Raw genomic sequence first — 26,012 nt, 5'->3', positions numbered from 1 at the left:
ATCAATGAGGGGATTTGGCTTTCCAGTTCCTAACTGGAGAAGACAGCACCCAGTCAAAGGGGGCGTGTGCTGCCAATGCTGGGGACACAGTTTCAATCCCTGGTCCAGGAAGGTCGCACATGCAGCAGAGCAACTAAGCCCGTGCGCCACAACTACTGAGCCCGCATACCGCAACTACTGAAGCCTGCACGCCTAGAGACCGTGCTCTGCAACGGGAAGGCACCGCAATGAGAAGCCTGCGCACCGCAACGAAGGGTAGCGCCTGCTCACCGCAACTAGAGAAAGCCCGAAGCAACGAAGACCCAACACAGCCAAAAATAAATAAATAAAAATTTTCAAAAGTAACAGAATAAAACAATTTTAAAAAAGGGGGTGGAGGGCGTGTGGAGGCTTTTTTGTAAACACAGCTGTTGGGGTCAGTTGAAGATCCGGTGTGGATAAGTGAGAGTTTCCACATATAGCATGTTTGTTCTCCTCACAAAAGGCAGGTTATTTCCTCTACGTTCATATTGTAGCTCAACTCAAATTAATAAAATTTTCTCTATTATAGGGGGTCCATAAACAATCTACTTTATTAGATTAAGTGAGTTTTAATTAGTCAATTCGAGAACAAGTTCTTCTCCAGGACTTAAAAACTATTTTGTCAAATTATCACAAGGAGAACATGGTTGGCTTTATTTACTTAGTAACTTAAAAAGAAAGTTACTTCCCGTTTATATCATTAGAAGTTAATTCCATCTTAAAAGTCAATGAGGTTTAGGGATTAAGAGAGTAGAAAAAATAATGTGTTTTTCTTTGGCACACATAAATCTTTTTGTTGAAATAAAAATAAACCGAAGTAGTGTAATAAAATATGGAATCGTGACAGTTTGTTAGGAAATGGATGTACTGAAAGACGTCTTGCGTTCTTAAACAGCGGCACGTGGAGATCTAGAGAGGCCGGAGGAGGGACCAAGTCTTACTCATTTCTTCATCCTCAGGCCCTAGCATAGCCTCGACGTGCGGTCTGCACTCCACCCATGTGTCCTGATTGGAATTAAAGTCCAGCACACGGGGTCTCCTTTGTTTGATTCTCTGAAATGGAAATGGAAAGGGCTAGTCTTCTGCCTTTTTTCATTCTCTATCCACACTAGCTCCCTTCTCAGAAGGCACAGCACAGGAGCCTAGGCTCAGAGCCACCTCTAGAGGGGTCGGGGCAGGGGGAATAGAGAACACTGGTCTCATCCCCTGTCCGTATGGAAGGGGGAGAAGGATCAGACCCACAGCTCAGCTGCAGGGAAGACAATGTGGCATGGAGGCCCTTTTCTTGAGCACCTACTATAGCGAACGAGGAACTTTATTTATCATCTATTAGGAGCACACCAGGAGCTTGCTTTACTTATTATTCTCCTGACACAGTATATAAGGAGCACTCTTTGTTTATTCTTCTTCTGCTGGATCCTCACAAGAAGATTGTGAAGCCACTCGAATCTCCATTCTTAGAAGAGGAAACCAAGTCCTACAGAGTCAAGTAACTTGCACCAGGGAAGGACCTGGACTCAAATCTGAGACGTTATTATGGAAGCCCTTTACACAAGGCCGAATTTCCTCTCAGCAGTGGAGATCCAGGCAGTCAGTAGAGCAGCAGGGCTCAACTTAGAATGGTACCAGGTGTTCACATATTTGAACAAGGGCATGTCTAGGGAACAGTAGTGGATAGTGGTCGATTTGGCAGGCAACCTGCTAAAGAGCTAGGAGATGAAACTGACTTGGGATTGAACAATTAATTGCATATTTGAATTTCTTTTTCCCCCCTCCAAGTCTACCCACTGAAAAGTCCTAGAGTAGGAGGGGACCAGAGAAGAGCTGTCAGGATGGAAGACATATGTTTCTTTCTTTTGCATTTATTTTAAAAGCCTTGTCTAAAGCTCCCTAGATCTGCTCACATCTTATGTAGGAAGATGAGTGAGTCCCAGCCTCTTCAGTTAGAGAAAGATTTCCATAGGTCAAAAGAAGGAAAGGACTCCAAGGTTCTTTTTACATCTTCAAAAACAAAAATTAATTTCTAAGTTCAACACCCATTCTCCTTTCACTGACCCTAATTAAATTTGTTTATCATCTTTTTATCTGGCTTGCATGACCCTGAAAATGGCCACGAATGCCTTGTTAAGAAGCTCATTTCCTGCCCTCTCTCTGCATCCTGCAGGCTGCAAGCTCTGTTTATCCTTGTCTCTGTTATATGGGAATCAGGTGAGGAAGAACAATCTCGGTGCCCCAGGAAGGGGCTGGATAGGAGAATTCAATGGCACAGTCATGAAAATAGGGCCTGTGGTGAGGGACACAGTCCTCTCCCTCAAAGGACTCAGTATCTGGTGGGAGATGGACAGGGCACGGTTGTCTGGGGCCCCCTGGGACACCAAGTGGGTTCCTCTGCAAGGGGCCTGATTAGGGCCCACCAGAAGCTTCCTTTTGTATGCAGAAATGCTCTTGTTGAATCCAGCTCCTGGCCAGCCCCTAATTCTAGGGCTTTCCCACTTGCCAGGGAGACCTCAGGTTTTTAACTGATTAAAGAGAAAGGCTTCTTTGATTCTAAAAAGGAGAGCGTTTAAGTTGCCAGGTGATTTAACGCAATTATCTCTCCTTGGCCTGACAGGCTGAAACGAACAAGGCAGTGAAGGAAGTGTAGGAGCTTTTATACAAAGCAAGACAGCTGCTTTCTCACCAGCTATCAGCAGACTGGGACTGTTCACTGAGGAGATTTATGATGCTTCCTGAAGCAGAGTTAAGTGCCTTAAAAAAAAACGAAACACTGGTTCTCTGAGTTTCCAGATAGTTTCCAATGATTTCCAATTCTCTCATTACCTGGAGAGATTCTGCTTCTGTTTTCTGTTTTTGCTTTCGATCCATTTTCAACCTTTGTTACCGAACTTCCATTCGGTTCCCTTGAGGGCTGTCTCCCTATTAGTTTGCTGGGGCTGCCGTTACAAAGTACTACAAACTGGGTGGCATACACAACAGAAATTTATTGTCTCAGTTTTGGAGGCTAGAAGTCCAAGATCAAAGTGTCGGCAGGGTTGGGTCCTTCTGTGAACAGTGAGGGAGGGTCTGTTTCAGGTGGTTTGCTGGCGGTCTTTGGCGTTCCTTGGTTTGTAGTTTCATCACCCTGGTCTCTGTCTTCACGTTCACATGCTGCTCTCCCTCTGTGTGTCTGTGTCCAAAGTTATAGGGGGACCAGTCCTAGTGCATTAGGGGACCCAGCCTACTCTAGTCTGGCTTCATCTTAACTAATATCTTTAATGACCCGATACCCAAATAAGGCCACATTCTGAAGTACTGGGGGTTAGGACCTCAACAAACGAATTCTGGGGTGGAGGGGGGAAACGACACAATTCGTCCTCTAACCCCACCTGGAGCGCTTCGACATTGCTAGCTGAAACCAGAGGCATGGACATCTACCTGCTTGCCTTTGGTACAAGGACACTTGGCTCTGGGACAAAACTGGAATCAACTGGGGAGCTTTTGGAAAAAAATGACAAAACAGGGTGCCCAGCAGGATTGCCCCTAGCCTGTGCAGAGCCTGGGCCAATATTGTCTGGTGGGACTCCTGTCTACGAAACAAGTTGATTACAAAATGTATTACAAAATTCCATGGGCCCATGTAAGTTATAGTGATTTATTGAAGAAAAATTAGAATAATGGGTAAAGAATAGAAGGTTCTTTGTAGGGTCCAGACACTCTTGTCTTCCTGTCCTTTATCCTCCAATGCACCCTTCTGCTTAATTTCCCATCCCCCCACTGTAAGGAGGAAGCAACTTTGTTATTCCAGTGCTAGGGCTTCTCAGAGTCTGGTTTGTATTGAAACAAAGTAGATCTTCTCCCTTCAGCTTTCCCCCAGCATCATTAAATTAAGGGTTGTTACATGGTTACTGGAGAGCTGCCTCATCATGTACTCTGGGTGAAGATGGGCTCCCCAGGACCCTCTCAAAGGCTGTACTGTACCTCCCCCTTGACAACGAACACGAAATGCCAAGTGTTCCCTAGCATGGAAGAAAGTGGGAATGTTAAATTTGCTGTTTGAAATGCTCTAGCACAAATGTAGAATTATCTTCCTCTGTGTTCTGAAATCTCCATGCGGTAATCACTGCCTTCCTAGCCTGTGATCTCTCTCCCCGGGCACCACACCCCTACCACATACACTACAGCCCAGAGGGTCGTGGCCTGAGCAAGCGTGAGGAGAGCTGTTCCATTCCTGCAAAAACCAGGATGGTTCATCAGGCACCAGGCCACACTTACTTCTACAGGGGTGTTTGGAAAATACTGTAACTGGGGTCAAACCCAGCCAACAGCTAAATATGAGAGTGAAAAATCGCTTGTACATTCAGAGACAGAGCTCTGGTCTCCAGCCTTCTTTTAAAGGCTTTCTAGTTCTCAAGCTGGTACAAACTACCTTTCTCTCCCTCAGGGGGTCAATGTAGATCTTCCGCCTTTCGTGGACGATCAAGTTTACTTGACGATGTATGTTTGGAAAGTTAAATAATCTTGCTAGAAATTGAAAACCTTATTTTAATGTTGAAACGTGGGACATAAACCATAATGCATAATTTGTGCAGCTTAAAAATTTTTTTAAAAAGTCTAAGAAATTTCTTGCTGCTTGAAACTAATATGATGCTGTATGTCAATTATTTCTCAATAATAAATTGAGAACTTCCATTCACTCTAATCTTCTGTATGAGTTATTTGTTAGGAAAGTTTGAGACCCATTGAAACTAGTGGTTTCAACCTGTTTCTCCATGATTTAAATGACTTTGAATATCCCCTGCTAGGGATGTTCTTCCCTTGCTAGGTTACCTGATGAGCTCCTATTTGCACCTCAAAACCCACTTCAGATCTCCCCACCCTCACCCCCTCTCCACACACCTTTCTTTCCCTACCAGTTACAGGTTATCACCACGTTCTCTGAAGTGTGCCTGGCACATAACTCTACCTTTACACTTATTCCATGTTAGTGTAATTTATTTGTTTATGCATCTCTTTCATCTATCAGACTGGACACTCTTTGAGGGCAGGACTTATTTTTATTCATTCTTCCCGATGCTTAGCACTGGGCCTGACATAGAGCAGATCTCAGTAAGTCTGTTGGTTAAAAGCAATGTTTTCTTCACTTCTTAAAAAAAAAAATAACTGAAAAATCCCAAATGTTCCAAGTTGCTGCTGAAATCCAAAATGAGATTGTTAGTGTTTTTTTCTGAGTCAGCTGTGTGACTCTGAGTGTGTCCAGAAAACACAGGAGTTGCCCTGGCAGGGGGCTCAGGGAGTGGTTGTCACTAGATCCCGGCCACTTATGGGGAGGGAGAGAGGAGGGCATCGAAGGAGGGATAATCCAGCAGCTGGCCCAGTGGTAGGGCCTCCTTTCTCCTCCCTCCTCCACCCCCTCCCGGGTCTCTCCCAACAGCTCTGTACTTACAGCCACTCGGACAAGCCCGGGCATTGTTTGCCTCTAGGGTAGGGTCAGAGGCCTTATAGGAATGGCATGATTCTACTTCCTTAAATAGCAACTTGGGAATGAAATGAGTAACCATGTCTTTAATTAGCCATACCCCAGAGGCCCAGAGGGGGCTGGTAAATGGTGGGCTCCCAGCCAAGATCAGCAATATGCAGCTGGTTCTCGCTCTGTCCAGGGAGACTTAGTGGGATGTTTTATTTACCTCTCTCCCCCCGAGCTGCCCTGTCAGTTCCTGCTCCATTCTGCCATCATTTCAGCCTGATGGGCTGCTCGGGGTTGACAGAAGGAAAGAGGGGAGGAAAAAAGCTGAACTTTTCTGAGCATCTCTTATGCACCGGCTCTGTGCCAGACACTGGGAACAGCAAAGTGAAAGATGGGAGAAGCCCAAGGATGTGACCCAATGAAAGCATAACTCATGTGGTCCAGTCCCAGAGCAGCATCAGAGAGACCGGGTTCCAGCCACCAAAAGATACTTCAGAGTAACTTAAGTCCATTACTTGTACTTTCAAACTTGGTAACTAGAATCCTCATGGACACCCAGATCTCCCCTCAATACAACCTCTTCCCTTTTCTAATCCACTTCCTCACACCCTGAGCCTGCCCTGGCACTCTTTCTTTAAAAGACTCCTGAAAACTGTCCTGATCTATACAATTTTTCCTTTTCTGTCTTAGAGAAAATATCTTCCTAGCCCTAGTCCATACACCTCTCATCTCTTCTCAACACCTCTTTCCTCTGTCTCTTCAGTTTTCTCTCCCAGCTTTGATTCTACATCACAGAAAAGAAGAATCCTGGAAGGGAGATCACTATGCCCAGAGAGAGAGAGAGAAAGAGAGAGGTGGTAACCAAGTGGGAAGAGCCTATTTAGCTGATAAGGAGAGAGAAGCCAGGCTGCAAATACTTAGAGGCTAGTAATTCCTCTCCTGTCACTCAGACTTGTAAACAACATGGAAGCCTGAAATGCAGCACATCCAAGGCAAAGGGGAAGGGATGACAGACTCTACCTTGTGCGGAGGGATTGCTTCCCACAGACAAAAGGCCTGAGGTGAGTTTTGAAGGAAGCCTAGGAGTTCACCAAGAGGCCAAGGAGAAAGGGATTTCCACTCAGAGGGAGCAACGTCCCCTTGTGTAAGACAAGAGAAGCTTGAGTCCCTGGGTGGACTGTGTCAGGCCCCTACTCTATTTTCTAGCTCCTGACCTCCAGGCTTTTCAGAAGGGTCAGTGATTGCAGATGAGAGACAAGATCTCTTCCTTTCAGTGATTTATCCTGAAATCCAGGGTCCAACCAAGACATCAATGAAGGATGCTAACGAGCTGGCAGGGCAAGACAGGGAGACCATCCATCCGTCCCTTCTTGCCCGGGCAAGAGAATGCAAATGCAGCCACTGAGCTGTGGCTGGAAGGTCAACTGACTCCCTCCTGAGGAAGTAGAGAAGGCGCTGGGCTGGGCTGGGCAGGGCTGGCTTTGCCCAGACCAACTCTGGTACTCTTAGTAAGGAGGTGGAAAGCCCGGCTGTAAACAAGGCTTTCTCCGAAAACCCTTTCAGCTCACTCTTCGTTCCGTCCCCCCAGGCCTTGAGCGGTTTATTCGTAAATGGCCATTCAGCCTGGGGTCAGTGTCATCATTTCTCCACTCCCTCTACCTCTTAGCTCACACACCTATCTGTGCTCCTTGAGGTTTTAAATAGCACGTTGTACCGGAATTGTGTTTGGAGCTGGGATGTATAGGAATGGTGTGTTGGTGCTACCGCAGCACCAAGAATTCTGTAAAGCGATCTCGGGAGACAGCAGGGTCCCTGGTCCAGGAGCATCCCCTGGGAACTTGGTAGAAATGCAAATTCTTGGGCCCCATCCCAGACCTGGGGAACAAGTTGATGGTGCTGTAGGACACAGCATCTTGTGTTTCAGGCCTGTTCCATTGACCTAGAGAGCTACTTAAGGTTGTGGTATTAGCCAGTGCTGAGCAGAACTGAACCCCCAGGTTGGTGGAGGTTCCAAAGTGGGGAAAACACTGTCGGCCTAAGAGCCTCTTATCTAAATGGACACAAAAGCACAGTGCGTCCTTTGCCGGGAGCGGGGTCAGCTTGACAAAATGCCGGAAGTGTTGCAACAGAGGCAGAATTCTGACTTATGGGCAGGCAAATGAGCCTGAGCTCTCCCAGTGTGGGAAGGACTGGGGACCTCAACCAGGATGTAAATAGGACTCTGCTCGGGGGAGAGTGCCGCCGGGGACCCCCCCTCCTTCCTCACTCTTCTCAGAAGCTGTCCCTGCCTCATTCTTCTCCAGCCGAGCAGGAGGAAATACACTGTAAGGGAAGTTAGAGACAATTAAATTCACTCTAAGGAACTTTCTGAGGGCAAAGCCTGGAACAGACTTTCAGGGCAGGTTGCACAATCTTCCTTGGGCATCTTTCTTAGGGGCTGTGGAGTGTAGCAGTTAAAGCTGGAGCATGAACGGGGCTCCATCCTGGCTTCTTCCAGGATTCAGCTCTGTGATCTTGGGAAAATTACTTAACCTCAGTGCCGTCATTACCTTTTTTTTTTTTTTTTTTTTGCGGTACGCGGGCCTCTCACTGCTGTGGCCTCTCCCGTTGCGGAGCACAGGCTCCGGACGCGCAGGCTCAGCGGCCATGGCTCACGGGCCCAGCCGCTCTGCGGCATGTGGGATCTTCCCGGACGGGGGCACAAACCCGTGTCCCCTGCATCGGCAGGCAGACTCTCAACCACTGCGCCACCAGGGAAGCCCCGCCGTCATTATCTTGATCATAAATTGGGAGTCATGATGGAAAGATGCTTATAGATATTTGGGAGGATTACATTAGGTAATGTATCCTAAGGAAGCACTTGCCCAGTATCTGGCCTGTAAGCTTCCACCAGATATCAGCTCTTAGCAATGGTCAATGCCTAACATGGTGCAGGCACTCAAGGCGTTGCTGGATGTGGATGACCCGACCCACACACCCTGTCTGGAGCAGCCGGAAGGCCACCAGAAATATATTCCACTGCTATTTCAGAGTCCCTTACATTCCGAACAATTCAATGACCAGGGAGTGGTCCTGCTACCCGAGACTTGATGAAACTCTAAGCAGGCATTTTTCACGGTGGTTTCCTATTTCTGGAATGTCTTCTCTTTCTGGTCTGTTGTCATCCAATAGGCTGTTAATGGGGCATCAGAGTGACTTAAATTGTTCCCACGGACAGAGGGAGGAAACAATTAAAAAGAAATGGGAAATGAGGCTTCTTGGGTAGAATTACAAGGCTTAACACCAGGTTGCATTTCCTGACAAGACTCGGCTTGGAAGTCTCTTAGCACTTTGTTGTCCGTCAGAAGAGTGATCTCTCACATCTGCCCGGCCCCTCCCTCCATGCATTCCTAGCCGCAGCCCGGTCAGCCATGCTGATGTGTTATGGGGGCTCATTTCTTTGGCTGAGCTGCTTAGAGGAAGAGAGACTGCGATTTTTCAGTCACACTTGGACACACAGGGAAAGGCACCCTCGACAGCGTGTCAAACCTGGGACCACATGGTTACCTGGAGATTTGTGTTCTTCAAATGACTGTATACCACATAACGTAGGTAGTCTCTTCCCACCTTTGATCCCGGGCATTTGATAGTGATGCTGTTGAGGAACTCCAGAGCAGGTGCAGGGGGTGAGGGGCAGGAACGTTCGGAGAGTGCTCTGGGGTCCCAGGAAACAGCACTGAGAGCCCAGTAGCACCAGCAGTTGGAATGCATGCTTCTGATGTTGCCCAAGTGGCCTGACTGCCCCTGTGGATGAATCACCTAGTTCCTGCAAAACCCCCCTCCGATCTCCCCTCCCCCTGCAGGGACCTCCAGCTCACCTTGATGGCTGGACATTCCTCTGTGACTGCCGCTAGAACTTTTGCTTCTGAGGTGAGCTTTTAAGAAAATGCAACATTTAAAAACAGGCACTCAGAAAACAGGTGAACTGGGGAAATGGATGATTATTTGTGTTCGCTATATATAGGAGAGAGTCAGCATCTAACAGAATTATTTTTGTATGCTATTTTTTTTTCCCAGCGCTCAGTATAGCCATCCAATCTAATTATGCTATAAGCATCTATTTTTGTAGCATCTCCTTTCTCTCTCTTTGGGGTCAGACGTGAGCTTTTCAGACTCTCTCTTCTACTTCTTTTCTGACTTTCCCCTGTGCCTGGCTCTGAGCTCGGCCCTCAGAAGGCCCAGCAAGTGATCCTGATGGCTGGTTGTACTCAGGCCTGAGGTGGGGGTAGTCGGATGGTGTCTTGGAGCTGCAGCCCACACCTTTCCAGAAACGTGCTGCTTGAATAAGCAATCCTTACTCCTCTCAAGGTGGCTGGACAATTAAAGACAGGCAGGTGTATTCACTTCACCTGGCCTTCTCCTCCCTTGGCTGGAATAATCTGTGCAAAGTTGGAAGCAGCCTGAGTGTGTTCTGTATGTGTCTGCATGTGTGAACGCATTCCTCTGTGACCTAAAGACAGGCAAAGCATGAAGCCTGAAAAATACACAGGCTGTAAGGACTGAACTTCACCTCTCGGATTAAGTCTGATTTATCTGGTTTTGATGGAGTCTTATGTCTATATCGAAGGGAGTTATTTAAAAATAGAGCTTATATCGCTGAGGATTGCAACCGTTCAGCTGTCAGCATGGACTGCTTCGTCAGGGGTTCTCGCTCCCTGGACTTGGTGCCCACGGTGACTCTTCAGCTTTAGTCCCCATCACACGCCGCTTTGCACCTTCCTTAAAACTTCTGTCTCTGGAGCCGTTGCTCACACTGTTTATCTAAACAGGAAGCTCTTGCCCTCTGTCCAGGTTGCCAGCCATTAGAAGGGTAGCAAAGTGTCCTTTCTTTACATCTCCAGGGCCTAGCATAATGCTGGGCATAGAGAAGATGCTCAGTAGATGCTTATTCCATGAATGGATGGATGCATGGCTGTCTCTCACACTTGTTCTGCCTGTCTTTCATTTAGGGAAACTTATTTAGTGCTTGCTATCTGCCAGGCTCTATTCTAGGTACTTGGGATATATCAAAACAGACAAAAATCTCTGCCTTCATGGAGAGAGATTACATCCTAGTGGGGGTGACAGATAAAAAAAACAATAAATAGATAACTTGTATGGTATACTACAAGGGGATAAGTACCTTGGGAAAGCAGGAAGAGGCAGATTAGAAGTGTGAGGGTTGAGCAGGTTGTGATAGGAAGTAGGGTGGTGAGGGCAGGCCTCAGCTGAAGTGAATGTGTCCCCTGTCTGGACTCCTGTAACACTTTGTCCGAACCTTTCTTCTGGCATTACTGTCTATTCCTCGTACTCCTATATACATATTAGTACACGTGTAAATATATACCTATGCAGGTGTTCTGCCTGCGCCGGCTCTCATTAGGCTGTCAGCATACAGAGGTTTCTTCCATGCATGATTAGTATCAGTGCCCTCCTCAGCGTCTAACACACAATAATTGTTCAATAAAAAGCACCCAAATGAATGAGTGCTTAATAAGTGATTTGCTGAAGAGAATTATACGGACTCATTTTTATACCTCCCTACAGGAATAATAACCGTCCTATTGGCTATTTTATACACACACACAACTTGCTGTCATTACGTTAGGTGTCAAATATCTCTGGGTACTTTACGAAGAGCATTCACCCTTAAATTTGGAGAAAGGGACGATCGGCATCCGTGGCCTGTAGGAAGAGGATATGAATAAGCAGGAGCCCCTGAGGGGGTCAGGGGGACAGTGGTGGTGGGCAGTGCTTTCTGCGTGTAAAGGATCTGCTCTTCTGAACTCCCCCTGAAGGAAGCTTTGGTAAATGTTTTTCCTTCAGGGGTCGGAGGAATGCTTTGGTGTCGGTAAAGCCTTTACGTGGTATTATAAAACGTGGTGATACATGGACCCCCCCCCTTGAAAGCAATAGGATTAGGGAAGGTAATTCCCTGTTTTGGAGGGAAACCAGGGCCAGGGCGTGGGGTGGGTTGCAGAAATGTGGAGTGAGTGCCCGGGCACTGCTGTAGCCTGATTTGAGGAGAAGATCTCCCAAGCCCTTCTGGCTCTTCTCAAGGAGGGGACAATGGGTCTTGAATGTTGCCGAGAAACTAAGAAGGGATTTACACTCAGAGTTCCTCTGTGCTGTGACATATCCTGTTTGAAATTTCTAAAGGAGAATAATAAACATAATGCTGTTAATAAAATAGCTTCCATTTACTTACTGGGTACCAGCCTCCAGGTTTAGTTTACATGGTCACTGGCCCTCCATCTCTCCGGATACAGCAGGCTAGCCGTACTGCACCATTTGGTATAAGCGACTTGAGCATCCATGGATTTCGTTACGTGAAGGGGGTCCTGGGACCAATCCCCTGTGGATACCGAGGGCTGACTGTGTTCACTCTCTCAATCTAGTTCTCATAGCCACTCTGGGAGGCGTGAGAGTCCCTGTCCCATTTTTCATGGATGAGAAGACTGACACTTCCAGAGGCCAGTTCCCCCAAAGTTGTGCCGATGGTAAATGGCAAAATGAGGGTCTGACCCCAGACCTGTCTGATTCCAAAACATGGCCTCATAACTGCTAAAGGAGAAGAAAATTATTTTCTTCCTAACAAATGCGGGGGATGCCCTTCAAAAGTGGTAATTGTGGAGACCGTAGAGCCACGGGGGTGTAGGAGATGCTGCATTTGGGGAGCAATGTGTGCTGCAAGGACAAGTACGAAGTGACAAACTGGGGCCCATGCGATGGCTACAGCAAGGGAGGGCGCTCAGCATGTGAACAGGTCCTAGTAAGCGGCGGCAAAAACGAAAAAGTGTGGCTGAGCTGGTGAGATCATGGAGGGCTTGAGTTTTTGAAATTTTCATATCTACTATCCAAGCAAATAAACAGCTTTCTGACCAGTGACTGATGGTCTTTCTCATTCGATCAGATACTTTATTTAATCTACCATGGATTTCCGTATACCAATCCTGGAAACAGGAGGCACTCTGGAAATACTTGTTCCAAAATATCCAACCCTACCAAATCGTAGATTTACCCTCTCGCGTTAGGATTTCAAGTTCATTTTGCTTAATAGTCATGGTTAATCCATTGGTGTACAAATGTCCGAGACAATGAGCTGCCCTTCTAACTTCCCCTCCTGCCACTCTCCCCGCCCACTGTGTGAGGCTCCAGCCAACAGACTTATTTCAGTTCCTCAAACCCACTAGATTCTTTCCCACCTCAGGGCCTTGGCAGATACTGTTCCTTCTCCCTGATGTGACCTTTCTTCCCTCCGCCTCCATTCTGACTCTTCACAGGTCTTCCTGCTTCTCATCTTTGGGCTCTCAGCTTGAACATCATCCCCTCAGAAAACTACCTGACGACTTCACCTGTCAGGAGTGAGGGGAACTGCTCATGTGAGCTCTCCTCTGGCCCATGAAGAAGGCTGAGGTTGACGTGGGCTGGGACCATTAAGGTGGTCCTCTCATTTAACGTGAAGTTCTCAACAGCCCGGATGGGGACTGGAGGGATAGTCAAATATTGTGGGCTACAAAGAAGCAGTTTTCAAAATGTCCAAAGGTGAGATCAGTGTGAGGTTCTTTAAGGGAAGATGGCGTGACACGGTGTGAGCCTTCAAAAATGGAGCCTCTACTATGTATGGAACTAAAAATGGTGCCAGTGAGGAAGGAAAGGATGTGGTATCTAAAAAGATGGATGTGGTTGCCCAAGGTACCTTATAGAATCCAGATGTGCACAGAGGGAGGAGGGAGAAAGAAAAGACCAGGTGTGAATTTAGAAGAGTTGCTTGCATCTGTACCAACAGTGGCAGGTAGTTAAGGAAAGAAGAAAAATCAACTTGTTATAAGTGTTGAAGACAAAAAGAGCTTCTCTGGGTGACTGTGGAGCAAGGACTAGAGAGGAACATTTCTGCTGTTTGGAAAACAGAGGGTATCGCTGCTTCAATGAGCCCTCCCTGCCCCCTGACCCCCACTCTGTCCCACTCTGTCTCATCACCCTTGAGTTTACTTCATAGCGTTGATCGCTATTTGGAATTATCTAGGTTATTCATTATCCTCCTGTTCATTATCTACGTTCACCTCTTCTAGAATGTAAGCTCCATGAAAGTAGTGGCTTCATTTGCCTTACAGGCTACCAGATTCCCAGGGCCTAGAACAGTGTCTGGCACGTATCAGGTGCCACATAAACGTGAATGAAATGAACCAAAGGCTGAGACAAAGTTAGATACCTCAACCCCTACGTTCTAGGGGAGGTAACCATACTCTATTCACTTCTGTCTACTCTGTCCAGATTTGGAGATGAGGCTCTCCAAATTGCATAAAGGACAACACACTTATAATGAAAAGGGGAGAGCAACTCACCTTTCCTGAGAACCCATGTTATGTCCACATGTATGACATAGATAATGCCATTTAGCCCTCACACTATAGAGGCTGGTATTCTCCTTCCCATTATATAGACAAAGAACCAAGGCTCAGAGAAGTTAAAGGAGTTGCCCTAAGCTACTCAGCCAGTAAGGTGTGGAAGCTAGATACGAATTAAGTCTCTCTGGTTCTAAAACCCTCTCCCTTTCCATTACACTGAGTCTTAGTGGGGACTGGAGTACAAGAGAAGTGAGACAGAGAAAGACTAGTACCCTGTGATATCACTTATATATGGAATCTAAGAGAGCAAAACAAATGAACAAATGAAACAGAACAAAGCTCACAGATACAGGAAACAGATTGGTGGTTGCATGAGGCGACAGGGGTTTGGGGGTGGCCGAAAGGATAAGGGGGTCTATTGTATGGTAATGGACGGTAACTAGACTTATTGCAGTGGTCACTTCGTAGTGTGTACAAAGATCGAATTATTTATACACCTGAAACTAATATAATGTTATATACCAATTGTATCTCAAAAAAAAAAGAAGTTAAGAGAAATGAGTCCTTTAACTGCTTTAAATAAGCTTAAATCTCTAAGCCCTGGACAAGGTAAGTATAAATTACTGCCACGGTAATGGTCCTTAACAAAACCATTGCAAAACTCTGTGGTGGACAACAGTAAGCTCTAATTTCTTGTTTTTGTGTTCGTGGGCTGGCTGGGCTTTGGCTGAGCTCTGTTGGGCATGGCTCCAAGCTGTGGGTTGGGTCAGGTCTGCTCCATGAGTCTTGCATTCTGCTGGTACCAGCAGGCCTCCAGGGCAGGTCCTTCCCTTGGTGATGGCAGAAGCACAGATGGGAAGAGAGGAAATAGATCATCCATTGTCCCTTCTGAACAATTCCATTGGCTGAAGCCAATCACATTCCAGCCAAGCCCAGTACACATGGGATGGGAAGTACATAACATGTCTAGTGGGGAGAACTGCAAAGGCAAATGGCAAAGGATATCAATCCCTGGAGGAGTGATCGAGGGGAGTAATGATGCCATCGACCATAGGGACGTGTGGAATGTGCATGGTGGCAGCATTGGGCCATGTGCTTAACATATAGTATCTCGCTGAAGCCTCACAAAAATCTTATGTGGTAGGATTATTGTCATCTCTATTTTTCAATGAGAGAATTTAGGCTCAAATCGAGTAGTCGCTCAAAGTCTCACAGAAGTAAATAGCCTGGCAGGGACATACACGCAGGTCTGTTTGGCAACTGAAGCCCCTATTCTTAGCCTTGATTCAACTCTAGTGAGAAAAGTCTCAGCTGTGATGGAAGAGGAGATGCCAGTAATTTTTGAAAAACCGTGGGTAGTAAGGAAAGAACCAGAAGACTAGACACACACAAATAGATGCATTTTTCAAGAAGTGGGAGAAAGTGGGCTCCTAAAACTGTACATAAGCTTGAGTTTCGTTTTGTGTCAAGGATGGCTGCCCTGCAAAAACAAAAAGAAAAAGTCTAGGGAAGAAATCATCATTCTTGTGTCTGGGCTAATGAATCAGGCCGGACACTGTTAGGAGATGGGTGGAGTTCATCTGAAATTCCTCTTGCTGATCACTCAGCCTGGAGGGTAATATTCGGTCACCCCATCTGCCCTCAGTCTTGGTTTTATACTCTTGTGGGCTTGATGCTCTTAATGCCTGGCTACCTTAATTCTCCACTTGCCTATACCCTGGGCCTTTGATTTGGATCCCCACCAGGGATGGCTTGAGGGCTGCTTGCGCGAATGTCCATATGTGTTTCTGCCGGTCACCCACGCCACCTTGCATATGGCTCCCAGACAAAGCCTGGTGCCTGACCCCTGCTCTCCTTATCAACCTTGCATGCCATCAGGATTCTCCCAAGTCCTGTCACCCTGAGGAGGGATACCTTCCCTAGAACATTCTAGAACAAATTTAGACCAAGTGGCTCATGGGCATTTCTAAAGGTGATCCGAGGAGAGTGGCATGAGCTCCGTAAGGATGAACAGTGGTCTAGCAAATCTGATTTCCTTTGTTAAAAAACGGGACTGGCAGATCAAGGGGGGGGTCATGAGGGTGGTGACTGGATTTCAAGGGGTTTGACAGATCCTTTCATGATCTCTTTCAGAAGATTGGGAAACCCAGGCTGACTTAGGACAAATAGATGAGTTCTTGGCAGTTAAAAATTATGCTGTCATTAATCAGATGTACTGATTAATGAGAGCTCGAGGGAGGCTGTTGCTATTAAACAATAGAACTCTGTCATCAGCCAGATCCTATCACCTCCACCCACAGCCCCTCATCTCTCTGAACAACTTGGATGAAGATACAGGAGGCTGGTTTATAAAACTGGTGGGCCGTAAACCAAGTGGGAGTAGCTAATACAAAAAAATGAAAGGGTCCAAAATTTTAGAACAACAGTTAACATATGTAGCATCCTACAAAGCCCTTCTCTAGAGAAGGATCTTATTTAAGTCTTTAAACAACTCTGCGTGGTAGGTATGACCAATCATGCTCATTTTAGAGAAGGCTCGGGGCTCTAAGTAAATTCCCCAAGGTCACTCAGCAATACACTGCAGAGCATTTAGTTTTAAATCCTGGTTTTTCCAATTCCAAACTCTATACTCTTTAAAATGGGGCAAAACAAATAAGAGAAAATGAATAGAAACATATTTTTAAAAATATGCAAACGCAGGTTGGGAGAGAAACCTGATGTACCAACTGCCACGGGACGTCTCTCAGCTTTACTCCCGGGGTCCTCACATCTGTGACGGCAGCCTGGCTCTTTTTTTTTTTCCATTTATAATTTTTTTTTTTTGTCTTTCCACTTGATTTTATTTATTTTTTTAACTTTTTATTTTATATTGGAGTATAGCTGATTAACAATGATGTGATAGTTTCAGGTGCACAGCAAAGGGACTCAGCCATACATATACATGTATCCTTTCTCCCCCGATCTCCCCTCCCATCAGCCTGGCCCTTTGACAGAGCTGACATTCTACCCCCCAAGCCTGGCCTCCTCTGGGCAGTGGTAAGCTCATCCTGCTGGAGCAGAAGAACAGGAATGTGAACTTGGCCCCTGACTCTCATAAAGCTCCCAGCTCCTGATGTGATTCCAGGGTACCCATGGCATGATGGAGAAGGCATGAGCTTAGAAGTCCTGCTCATTAGTTGTGTACCCTTTGGCAAAGTAAACTAAGCCTCTCCCAGCCTCAGTTTCTTTTTCCGTAAAAGGGGAGAGTGACAGTATGAATCTTAGGGGACAACGGTAAGGATCACATGAGATGATGCCTGTAAAACACTTGACACAGCGCCTGGCTCATAGAAGATCCTAATAGATTGTAGCTCATCTTCAGAGTCAGGAGGTCTCGGGCTGCTTCATGATGACGACCATAGTCGTCTGAGTACTGTCACTACACTCCCACCCTTTCTGGATCCAAGTGCTGGCTTCAGTAATGCAGAAGACCTGGGTGGATTTTGTTCCAGTCTTTTGTTCCCTTTTATCGCTGAAGAGTGTTCCAGTGTGTGGGTATACAACCTCTTGTGTATCTGTCACCAGTTGATGGACATTTGGATTGTTTCTACGTTTTGGCTGTTGTGAATAATGTTGCTATGAACATTGGCATAGAAGTCTTTGTGTGGACATATGCTTTCATTTCTCTTGGGTATATACTTAGGTGTGGAATTGATGGGCACAACTCTTTTTAATATCACTTTTAACAGTGTCATGATTGGCAATCTTCAGATATATATATGTGTGTGTGTGTGTGTGTGTGTGTGTGTGTGTATCTAAATACATATATTCTTTTTTTTACATTCTCTTCCATTTTAGGTTATTAAAAGATACTGAGTATAGTTCCCTGTGCTATAGAGTAGGTCCTTGTTGATTAACTATTTTATATATAGTAGTGTGTGTATTTTATATATAGTAGTGTGTGTATTTCCCAAACTTCTCATTTATCCCTTGCACCCCCTTCATTATATAAATTAACTTAGCTTCTCTCCCAGGAAGAAGGAATTCTTCTTGGACAGGAGGGAAATCAAGTTGACAACTTCAGAGTTTTCTTGGATGGATGAAGGGGGAAATATGAGTATGAAGTCTTTTCACATATGTTATAAAGTGTAAAACAATTAAAATGTAATATATTACTGAGATCTTTGTAGTCGTCCACATGGCTAATATTATAAGGTGATAGAATAGCTATGCCTTGTACCCCAAACAAATAATTTAGCTACTAAAATACTATCAAGTCTGTAATATTGTATTTTATCCATTTTAGACACATACCTCCTCACCCTATCTTTTAACATTTCTGAGATAAGAATGTGTCTTTTGACAATAATGTTTTTTAATCACCATTAGCCATTTCCCCAGATGTTCATGTCTCTGAAACCTATAACCAGGGAGGTCTGAGAGAAAATATGAACTATTGATTTCACCTCTGTAGTGAGTGTCTGCAGTGAGGCTGCAAGTCTGTCATGACGATGGGAGTGGGGTTTCCAGGTCACCGTGTGGAAGGAGCCTGGGCAGCTTGTCCACAGGAGGGGGAAGGAGGCTGGGGGATGCGGGTCAGGCCTGGGGCCAGGTGCTCCCAGGGTTTTGATAACTTACCTGACTTAGGAGACACAGGTGAAAGGGAGATTCAGGCTTCCACCTCCACCTCTCCGGGTGGCACACTCCCACTTTCCAGTTCCTTGCTGGGTCACAGGAGTCCTCACAAATCAGTTTCAACATGGGGCAGCCTATCTGGAAAATATCTACTGCATGCAAAGTCAGGCCTCGCATTCCTGTGACATTCACTCCTAACTAGTAACACAGCTACCAAAGGGCCCCTCAGAGGGACTGCGATTAGAGGCTGAATGAAACATTTCCACTGATGCCAAAGGATGGCCTATCACCCTGCCTGCTGACCACCGGCGCCGGGGCTGTAAGATAATATTATGACAAAGAAGTTCAGAAGCACAGGAAATGAAAACAATGCAGTGGCCTGGGAGGAGCTCCAGCACAGAAAGGACTTCAGAGCGGCCGGGGTCTGTTTGTAAAAGCAGAGGTTGTTCAAGCAGAAGAAGGATCGGGAAGCAGCCGCATAGCACAGGGAGATCAGCTCGGTGCTTTGTGACCACCTAGAGGGGTGGGATAGGGAGGGTGGGAGGGAGGGAGACGCAAGAGGGAAGAGATATGGGAACATATGTATATGTATAACTGAGTCACTTTGTTATAAAGCAGAAACTAACACACCATTGTAAAGCAGTTATACTCCAATAAAGATGTTAAAAAAAAAGAATGATCAGGGCAGAAACCCAGAGCTACCGCTCCCAGGAAGCAGCTTGTCAGGGGAGGGGGGATGTTTTCGAGATTCTTCCCCTCCAACAGGGCCTGTGGTGGAGGGAGCAAAGCTGTGGATGCAGGGAGGCTGCCTTTGGTCTGGCTGAAGCCCCAGCAGGGCCAGGTTTCTGGAATTTAAGTAAATAAAAGGTAGTTAGACAGTAGAGGGCTCACCTTTCAGAAAATGTATTTCTGTCTTCCTTGCTTCCTTTTAGCACATCCTGTGAGAGTTTGTACCTTTGGCCTGATGGTAGCCTGGTCAGCGAGTCTGAGTATCTTGAGAGGGTTTAGGGTTCAGACCTCTGGGTTAGTGGTCCATCTCTCTAGGCTGGTCTAACTCCTGGGGGCCTTTGAGTAAGCTGACTCGGGCTTTCCCAGTTTTAGAAGGAACTAAAGGTGGCCAACAAGGTCCCCAAACCTGCAGGTAACCCACAGGGACACCTGAGCCCATGGCTCTGAAATAGTTGACTTTGCTCCCAGAATACTGTGGAAAGGGTGGCCGTCGTTCCATCCTCCTCCAGCCTATACATGGGTCCTGCATCCACCTGCAACCTGTGTAGCAGACAGCAGCATTACTGGTGAGACGGTGCCAGCATCCAGGGGCACTGGGCTCAGCTGGAATCATTTGTCTCTTTTTACCTTTTGTTCGGAGATTGGTATGTACCAGGCATGTGGTTGGCCTTTTATAAACTTTATCTCATGTAATCCTTACAGGAACCCAATGAGGGATTATATCAGTCAGGGTTCTCCAGAGAAAAAAGACAATAGAATGTGTGTGTGTTATAGAAAGATACAGATACAGATATAGATATATAACACATATAGTTTATCTGTACCTACTATATACAGTATATCTAGATCTATCTATCACCTATCTATCTATCTATCTATCTATCATCTACCTATTGAGAGAGGGAGAGAGAGAGAGAGAGATTTTAAGGATTGGCTCATGGCTTCATGGGAGGTTGACACGTCCAGAATCTGCAGGGGGGACTAGCAGGCTGGGGACTTGGGAAGAGTAGAGGTCACTGTTGAAGTCCGAAGGCCACCTACTAGCAGAAGTAACTCTTGCTCAAAGGAGGTCAGTCTTTTTGTTCTGTTCAGGCCTTTCCCTGACTGGACAGGCCCACCCACATGTGGAGGGCAATCTTCTTTACTCTAACTCTACCCATTTAAACGTTAATCTCATCCCAAAACACCCGCACAGAAATATCCAGAATGGTGTTTGACCACGTATCTGGGCACCGTGGACCCGGCAAAACACATAAATGACACGTAAAATTAACACATAATTATAACATTAAGATTTAATTTTACATCCATTCCACAGGTGAGGCAGTTGAGACTTAGATACTTGAAACAACTTGACTGAGATCACAAGCCAGTAAATGGCAGCTGGAGGATTTTTTTTTTTTCCCTCGTTTCTAATGCAGGTATTTCTGTATTTAGAGCTTGGGCTCTTAGCCATTTGGTTCTGTTATCTCCTTACAGGCTGTGGCTCTGGAGGAATCTGATGTGTAGGAAAGTCAGTCAGTGTTGTCAAATGAGCTGCTGTAAGGATAAACAGAGCATCAGTGGCTAAGAGATGCTGGCCAGGGGAGGGCCTTTGGGGGCCTCAGGAACCAAGTGTGAGAGGGCCCTGAGGGAAGTGGGGATAGTCAGACTTACCGGACATTGGCTGGTTGGTTCCCTGGTGGTGAGATGTATGACTTAGAGCAGTGTGGGCAGGATAAGTGTTGGGTGAGAGAATGGAGTAGGGAAAGACCGAGAATTCCAGCATCTACAAGGGTAGATAGAATGGTGAGGATGCTCACACTCCAGAAATCCTTTCACTTCAGATAAGGGAAAAAGAAAGTACACTCCACTTCTAAAAAGAGGTCGTGCGTGGGAGGAAGACTGTTCTAGATGCAGAACTTTCAATAGCCAGCCCGTCTTTTCTTACTCTAAGCCAAGACATCAGAATTAGGAGAATCCTGTCTCTGTGAGGAAATTCTAGCTCCACTATATTTCTCCCCTCAAGAAGAGGTGGTCACTCTCCAGATCTGCAGCAAAGCCTCAGAGGCTGAGGTACCCCAATACAAGCCATCAAGAACTTTCAGGAAAACTGGAGGGAGGATTGTGGAAGGTTCTCTGAAAATTCCAGAGCAGCAGAACAACCAGGCATATTCTTAGGATCATACAAATTAAACTCTAGGAGTTTACTCAAAAAAGACCCATGATGGTTTACAAAATTTTGAGCAAACAATAAAAAAACAACGTGTTCTTCCAAAGAAGACATACAGATGGTCAACAGGCACTTGAAAAGATGCTCAACATCACTAATCATTAGAGAAATGCAAATCAAAACCACAATGAGATATCACCTCACACCTGTCAGAATGGCTATCATCAAAAAGACCACAAATAACAAGTGTTGGTGAGGGTGTGGAGAAAAGGGAATCCTCATGCATTGTTGGTACGATTGTAAATTGGTGCAGCCACTATGGAGAACAGTATGGAGGGTTCTCAAAAAATTAAAAATAGAACTACCATATGATCCAGCAATTCCACTCCTAGGTATTTACCTGAAGACAATGAAAACAGTAATTTGAGAAGATATATGCACCCCTATGATCACTGCAGCATTATTTATGATAGCCAAGGTATAGAAGCAACCCAAGTGCCGATCAGTAGATGAATGGGTAAAGAAGATGTGAGATATATATATATATATATAAAAGAATGAAATCTTCCCATCTGTGACAACATGGCAAAGTGAAATAAGTCAGACAGAGAAAGACACATACTGTACTATTTCACTTATACGTGGAATCTAAAAAACAAAGCAAATGAACAAGCATAGCAAAACAGAACAGATTTACAGATACAGAGAAAAAACAGGTGGTTGCCAGAGGGGAGAGAGGTTGGGGGAAGAAAGAAATAGGTGAGGGAGATTAAGAGGTACAAACTTCCAGTTGCAAAATAAATGAGTCACAAATATGAAATGTACAGCGTGGGGAGTATAGTCAAGAACTATGTACTATCTTTGTATGGTGCCATATTGTACCTAGACTTATCGTGATCAGTTTGCAACGTGTAGAAATATCAAATCACTATGTTGTGTACCAGGAACTAACATAGTGTTGTAGGTCAGTTATACTTCAAAAACAAATAAACAGCTTCATAGAAAAAGAGGTCAGGGCTTCCCTGGTGGCGCAGTGGTTGGGAGTCCGCCTGCCGATGCAGGGGACACGGGTTCGTGCCCCGGTCTGGGAGGATCCCACATGCCGCGGAGTGGCTGGGCCCGTGAGCCATGGCCGTTGAGCCTGCGCGTCCGGAGCCTGTGCTCCGCAACGGGAGAGGCCACAACAGTGAGAGGCCCGCATACCACAAAAAAAAAAAAAAAAAAAAAAAAGAGGTCAGATTTGTGGTTACCAGAGGCAGGGGCTGGGGGGGCGGGGAACTGGATGAAGGTAGTCAAGAGGTACAGCCTTTTGTTATAAGATAAATAAGTACTAGGGCTGTGCTGTGCAACATGATAGATATAACTAACATTGCTGTGCATTATATATGAAAGTTGTTGAGACAGTAGATCATAAGAGTTCCCAGCACAAGCAAAAATTTTTTTCTCTTTCTGTAATTTTGTATCTGTATGAGATGATGGATGTTCGCTAAACTTACTGTGATAATCATTTCGTGATGTATACAAGTCAAATCATTATTTTGTACACAAATTTATACAGTGCTGTATGTCAATTATATGTCAAAAAAACTGGAAGGAAAAGAATCAACAGAGTTCAAATAAAAATCCACATATTAGGGCTCTCTTAAGAAATCAGAAGACTGACAGCACAGAGCTCCAAGTGCTATGGTAGTTGAGTTGACTTGCTGTAGTTGAGTAGGAGGTCCTCACGGCAGGGGGTTCTGTGCCTGCAGATCTCTGCATCCCCACCGCTCCCTACTGCCTTCTGGAAACTTTCCTCCCACACAGTCAGTTTCCATCATTTACATTTGCTGCTGGGCTCTAGAATCCCTGCTGTAAACCAACATTTCCTTTATCTTTGAGGAAACTGAGGCCCCCAGAGGGAACATGTCCTGCCCAAGATGAGATAAACTGGTAACTGTCAGAGCTAGGACTTTAACCCAGGACCTTTCATACCCAACCCAACTTTTTCTCTCCACACCTGGAAGAGAGATTGCAGTGAAAGCTTGGTCTGCTGACTCTGGTCCAACGTGCTTTCCGTCATTATCCTTGGGATGCTACAAGGACTGTGGGAAATAGAACCAGAAAGGGAATGTGAGGGTGATGGCCGTGGTGAGAAGGGTAAGATTTTTCTTTTTTAAACAGCGAGAGACTATGACTTAGGACTCAGGGAGAAGAGAAGAAAAAATTTCCCCAAACACAAAAATCAAGGAAGCAAAATGTGGAAGAGAAAGAGGAAGGAAATTCAAGCTGCCCCAGAATTTAAGCTGTCAGAAGTACCAAAATCCCCCAGAGTTGAGAAACTAATTATCACAGAAAGCCTTGCTTAGTTCAGAGTCTGAAGACTGCGAAAACTGAGAAACTTTAGAAATTGCAAACATTTTTTAGATGAAAGATAAAAACTAACTTGGAAGGAGTAAGGGGAGGTTCTATTTTGAAGTAGACACTGACAAGGAATAAATACTGTTACAAAAATAAGACTGATAAAGGCATACTCTTTGAAACTTAAAAAGAAATTTTATTTGCATTATCTCATTTGCCATGAAAGGCTCATAATTGTTTTATGGCCAAAGGGGTCTCTTCTCCCAACTCTTTGCTCCTCTGATGGAATCCTGTGATTTTGGATAGAAATGCTTAAACCTCAGGGGGATGCTGGGAATATCTCAGACAGATATCCACGAAAACAGATATGTTGCACAAGGGTGTTTCTTTCTTGTTGTTTGCTTCTAGCAACTGTTTGTGTGTGTGTGGCCAGGAGAGGAATCTCTACATAGACTAGGTAGTCCAATGGGTCTTTACTGAGCTCTAAACTGCATGCAGGCAGGCTGTGGCTGCTGGGAGAACAGTGAAAAATAAGAGCTCTGTCGTTCCTTCACTCACAGAACTGACTTGGTCCTACTGTGTGTGGTGATTCATTAAGGCTGGATATGGTATAAGATTTCCAATAGCCTTTCGCATTCCCCAGTACTACTCCTTAGTTCACCTGTAATATTGGCTGGGCATGTGGGCCTTCTATGCATGTCTCTCCAAAAATGCCATGTTTTGTGCAATGTCTTACAGTTAGCAGGACTTGAATTTACATAGCATGCAGAAGATATTTCAAAACTCCCCCCTCTCTTGTCACCTGTTTTTACAGAAAGTCAACTTTGCAGGAGATAATTTCTCTTCTGTGTTTTTTCTGTTTTCTTGTGCTGGCCAGGATCTCCTGGGTGATGCCGAATGGAGGTGGTAATAGTGAAGATTGTCGTCATGGTCCTGATCTTGAAGGAAATGGCTCCTGGCCGTTGAGTTTTATGCATTCACCATTTATGCTTGTGGTAAGCTTTAAGAATACTGCTTTTTTCTTTTCCTAGTTTACTTAAATTTTCTTATCATGATAGATGTTGAATTTCATTGAACATCTTTCTGCATCTATTAAGATGATCATGAGATATTTTTCCTTTTGATCTGTGAATGTAGTCAATTTACCCTATTGTATTGTCTTTTTTATTATTTATTGGTGGATTCAGTTTGCTAATGTTCTGTTTAGGCTTTTGTATCCATGTTCATGAGTAAATTTGTCTTATAGTTTTCCTTTTCCAAACTGTCCTTGGTGGTTGGTATGGGTTATGCCAACCTCATAAAATGGAAAGACTTATCTGTTTTTCTGTTCTGTGGAAGAATTTATCTAACACTGGAATGATACGTTTACTTTGTGGGAAGATTTTTTTTATCTATGGGATTTAATTTTAAATTTTCTATAAAATCATTGTTTTTTTTTCTCTTTTAGATAACATTTTAGTATTTTATATTTTCTAAAATTTTTTCATTTTTACCTGTTTACAATTTGGGGCACAAATCTATTTATATATTCTATCTTTTTAATATCTGCAGCAACTGTAGTTTACTTTTTCATTCATATCATAATTTTTTTTAATGAATGATTTTTTTTTGAACAGTATTGTCTGAGGCTTGTCAACTTTATTGCACTTTTCAAAAAACCTGATTTATTGACCTTCACTGTTGTATGTTTATATTTAACTTTATTATTTCCTACTTTTAATATTATTTCTGATTTTGTGGTGTGAGTTTATTTCTAATATACCCTAATACTGACAGTGTTGGCCTGTAAGTTCTTGGATCCACAAGAGGGGGGACTTCCTGTGCTTCTCTTCTTGCATGAAACCTAGCTTTTGAGTTCTCACTGTCAAAACAAAAGTTCAGTGACACCAGGGTTTGGCTTAAGCCCCCAAGAGCAAAGTGAATTACCTATCTAAATTCTTTTTTTAAAAAAATTAATTAATTTATTTTGGGCTGTGTTGGGTCTTTGTTGCTGTGCGTGGGCTTTCTCTAGTTGTGGCGAGCGGGGCCTACTCTTCGTTGTGGTGCGCGGGCTTCTCACTGCGGTGGCTTCTCTTGTTGCAGAGCACGGGCTTTAGGTGCGCGGGCTTCAGTAGTTGTGGCTCGCGGGCTCTAGAGCACAGGCTCAGTAGTTGTGGCGCACAGGCTTAGTTGCTCCTTGGCATGTGGGAATCTTCCTGGACCAGGGCTCAAACCCGTGTCCTCTGCATTGGCAGGCGGATTCTTAACCACTGCACCACCAGGGAAGTCCCACCTATCTCAATTCTTACTTTTACTTTATTTCTGGCCTATGAGAAGTCCTTTTCTTACCAGCTCAGTGATACGTCTC

At 45.0% G+C, this 26,012-nt stretch overlaps 1 protein-coding gene across 1 annotated transcript in view; it reads left to right on the top strand.

Annotated features, from left to right (window-relative positions):
- Positions 1-24,622, top strand: part of TBC1D1 (TBC1 domain family member 1) — a 288,411-nt gene extending 263,789 nt beyond the window's left edge. The window contains exon 21 of the mRNA XM_029236067.1: positions 24,543-24,622. Within this exon, the coding sequence (XP_029091900.1) occupies positions 24,543-24,575 (33 nt within the window). The 3' untranslated portion in view covers positions 24,576-24,622. The remainder of the gene's footprint in view (positions 1-24,542) is intronic.
- The last annotated feature ends 1,390 nt before the right edge of the window (positions 24,623-26,012 follow it).

Source organism: Monodon monoceros, unplaced genomic scaffold (assembly GCF_005190385.1).
Source record: "Monodon monoceros isolate NGI ecotype Baffin Bay Population unplaced genomic scaffold, NGI_Narwhal_1 Super_Scaffold_20, whole genome shotgun sequence".
NCBI lineage: Eukaryota > Metazoa > Chordata > Mammalia > Artiodactyla > Monodontidae > Monodon > Monodon monoceros.
Note: the sequence above shows the minus strand (reverse complement) of the source record. Positions and strands in the feature narration are given on the sequence as shown.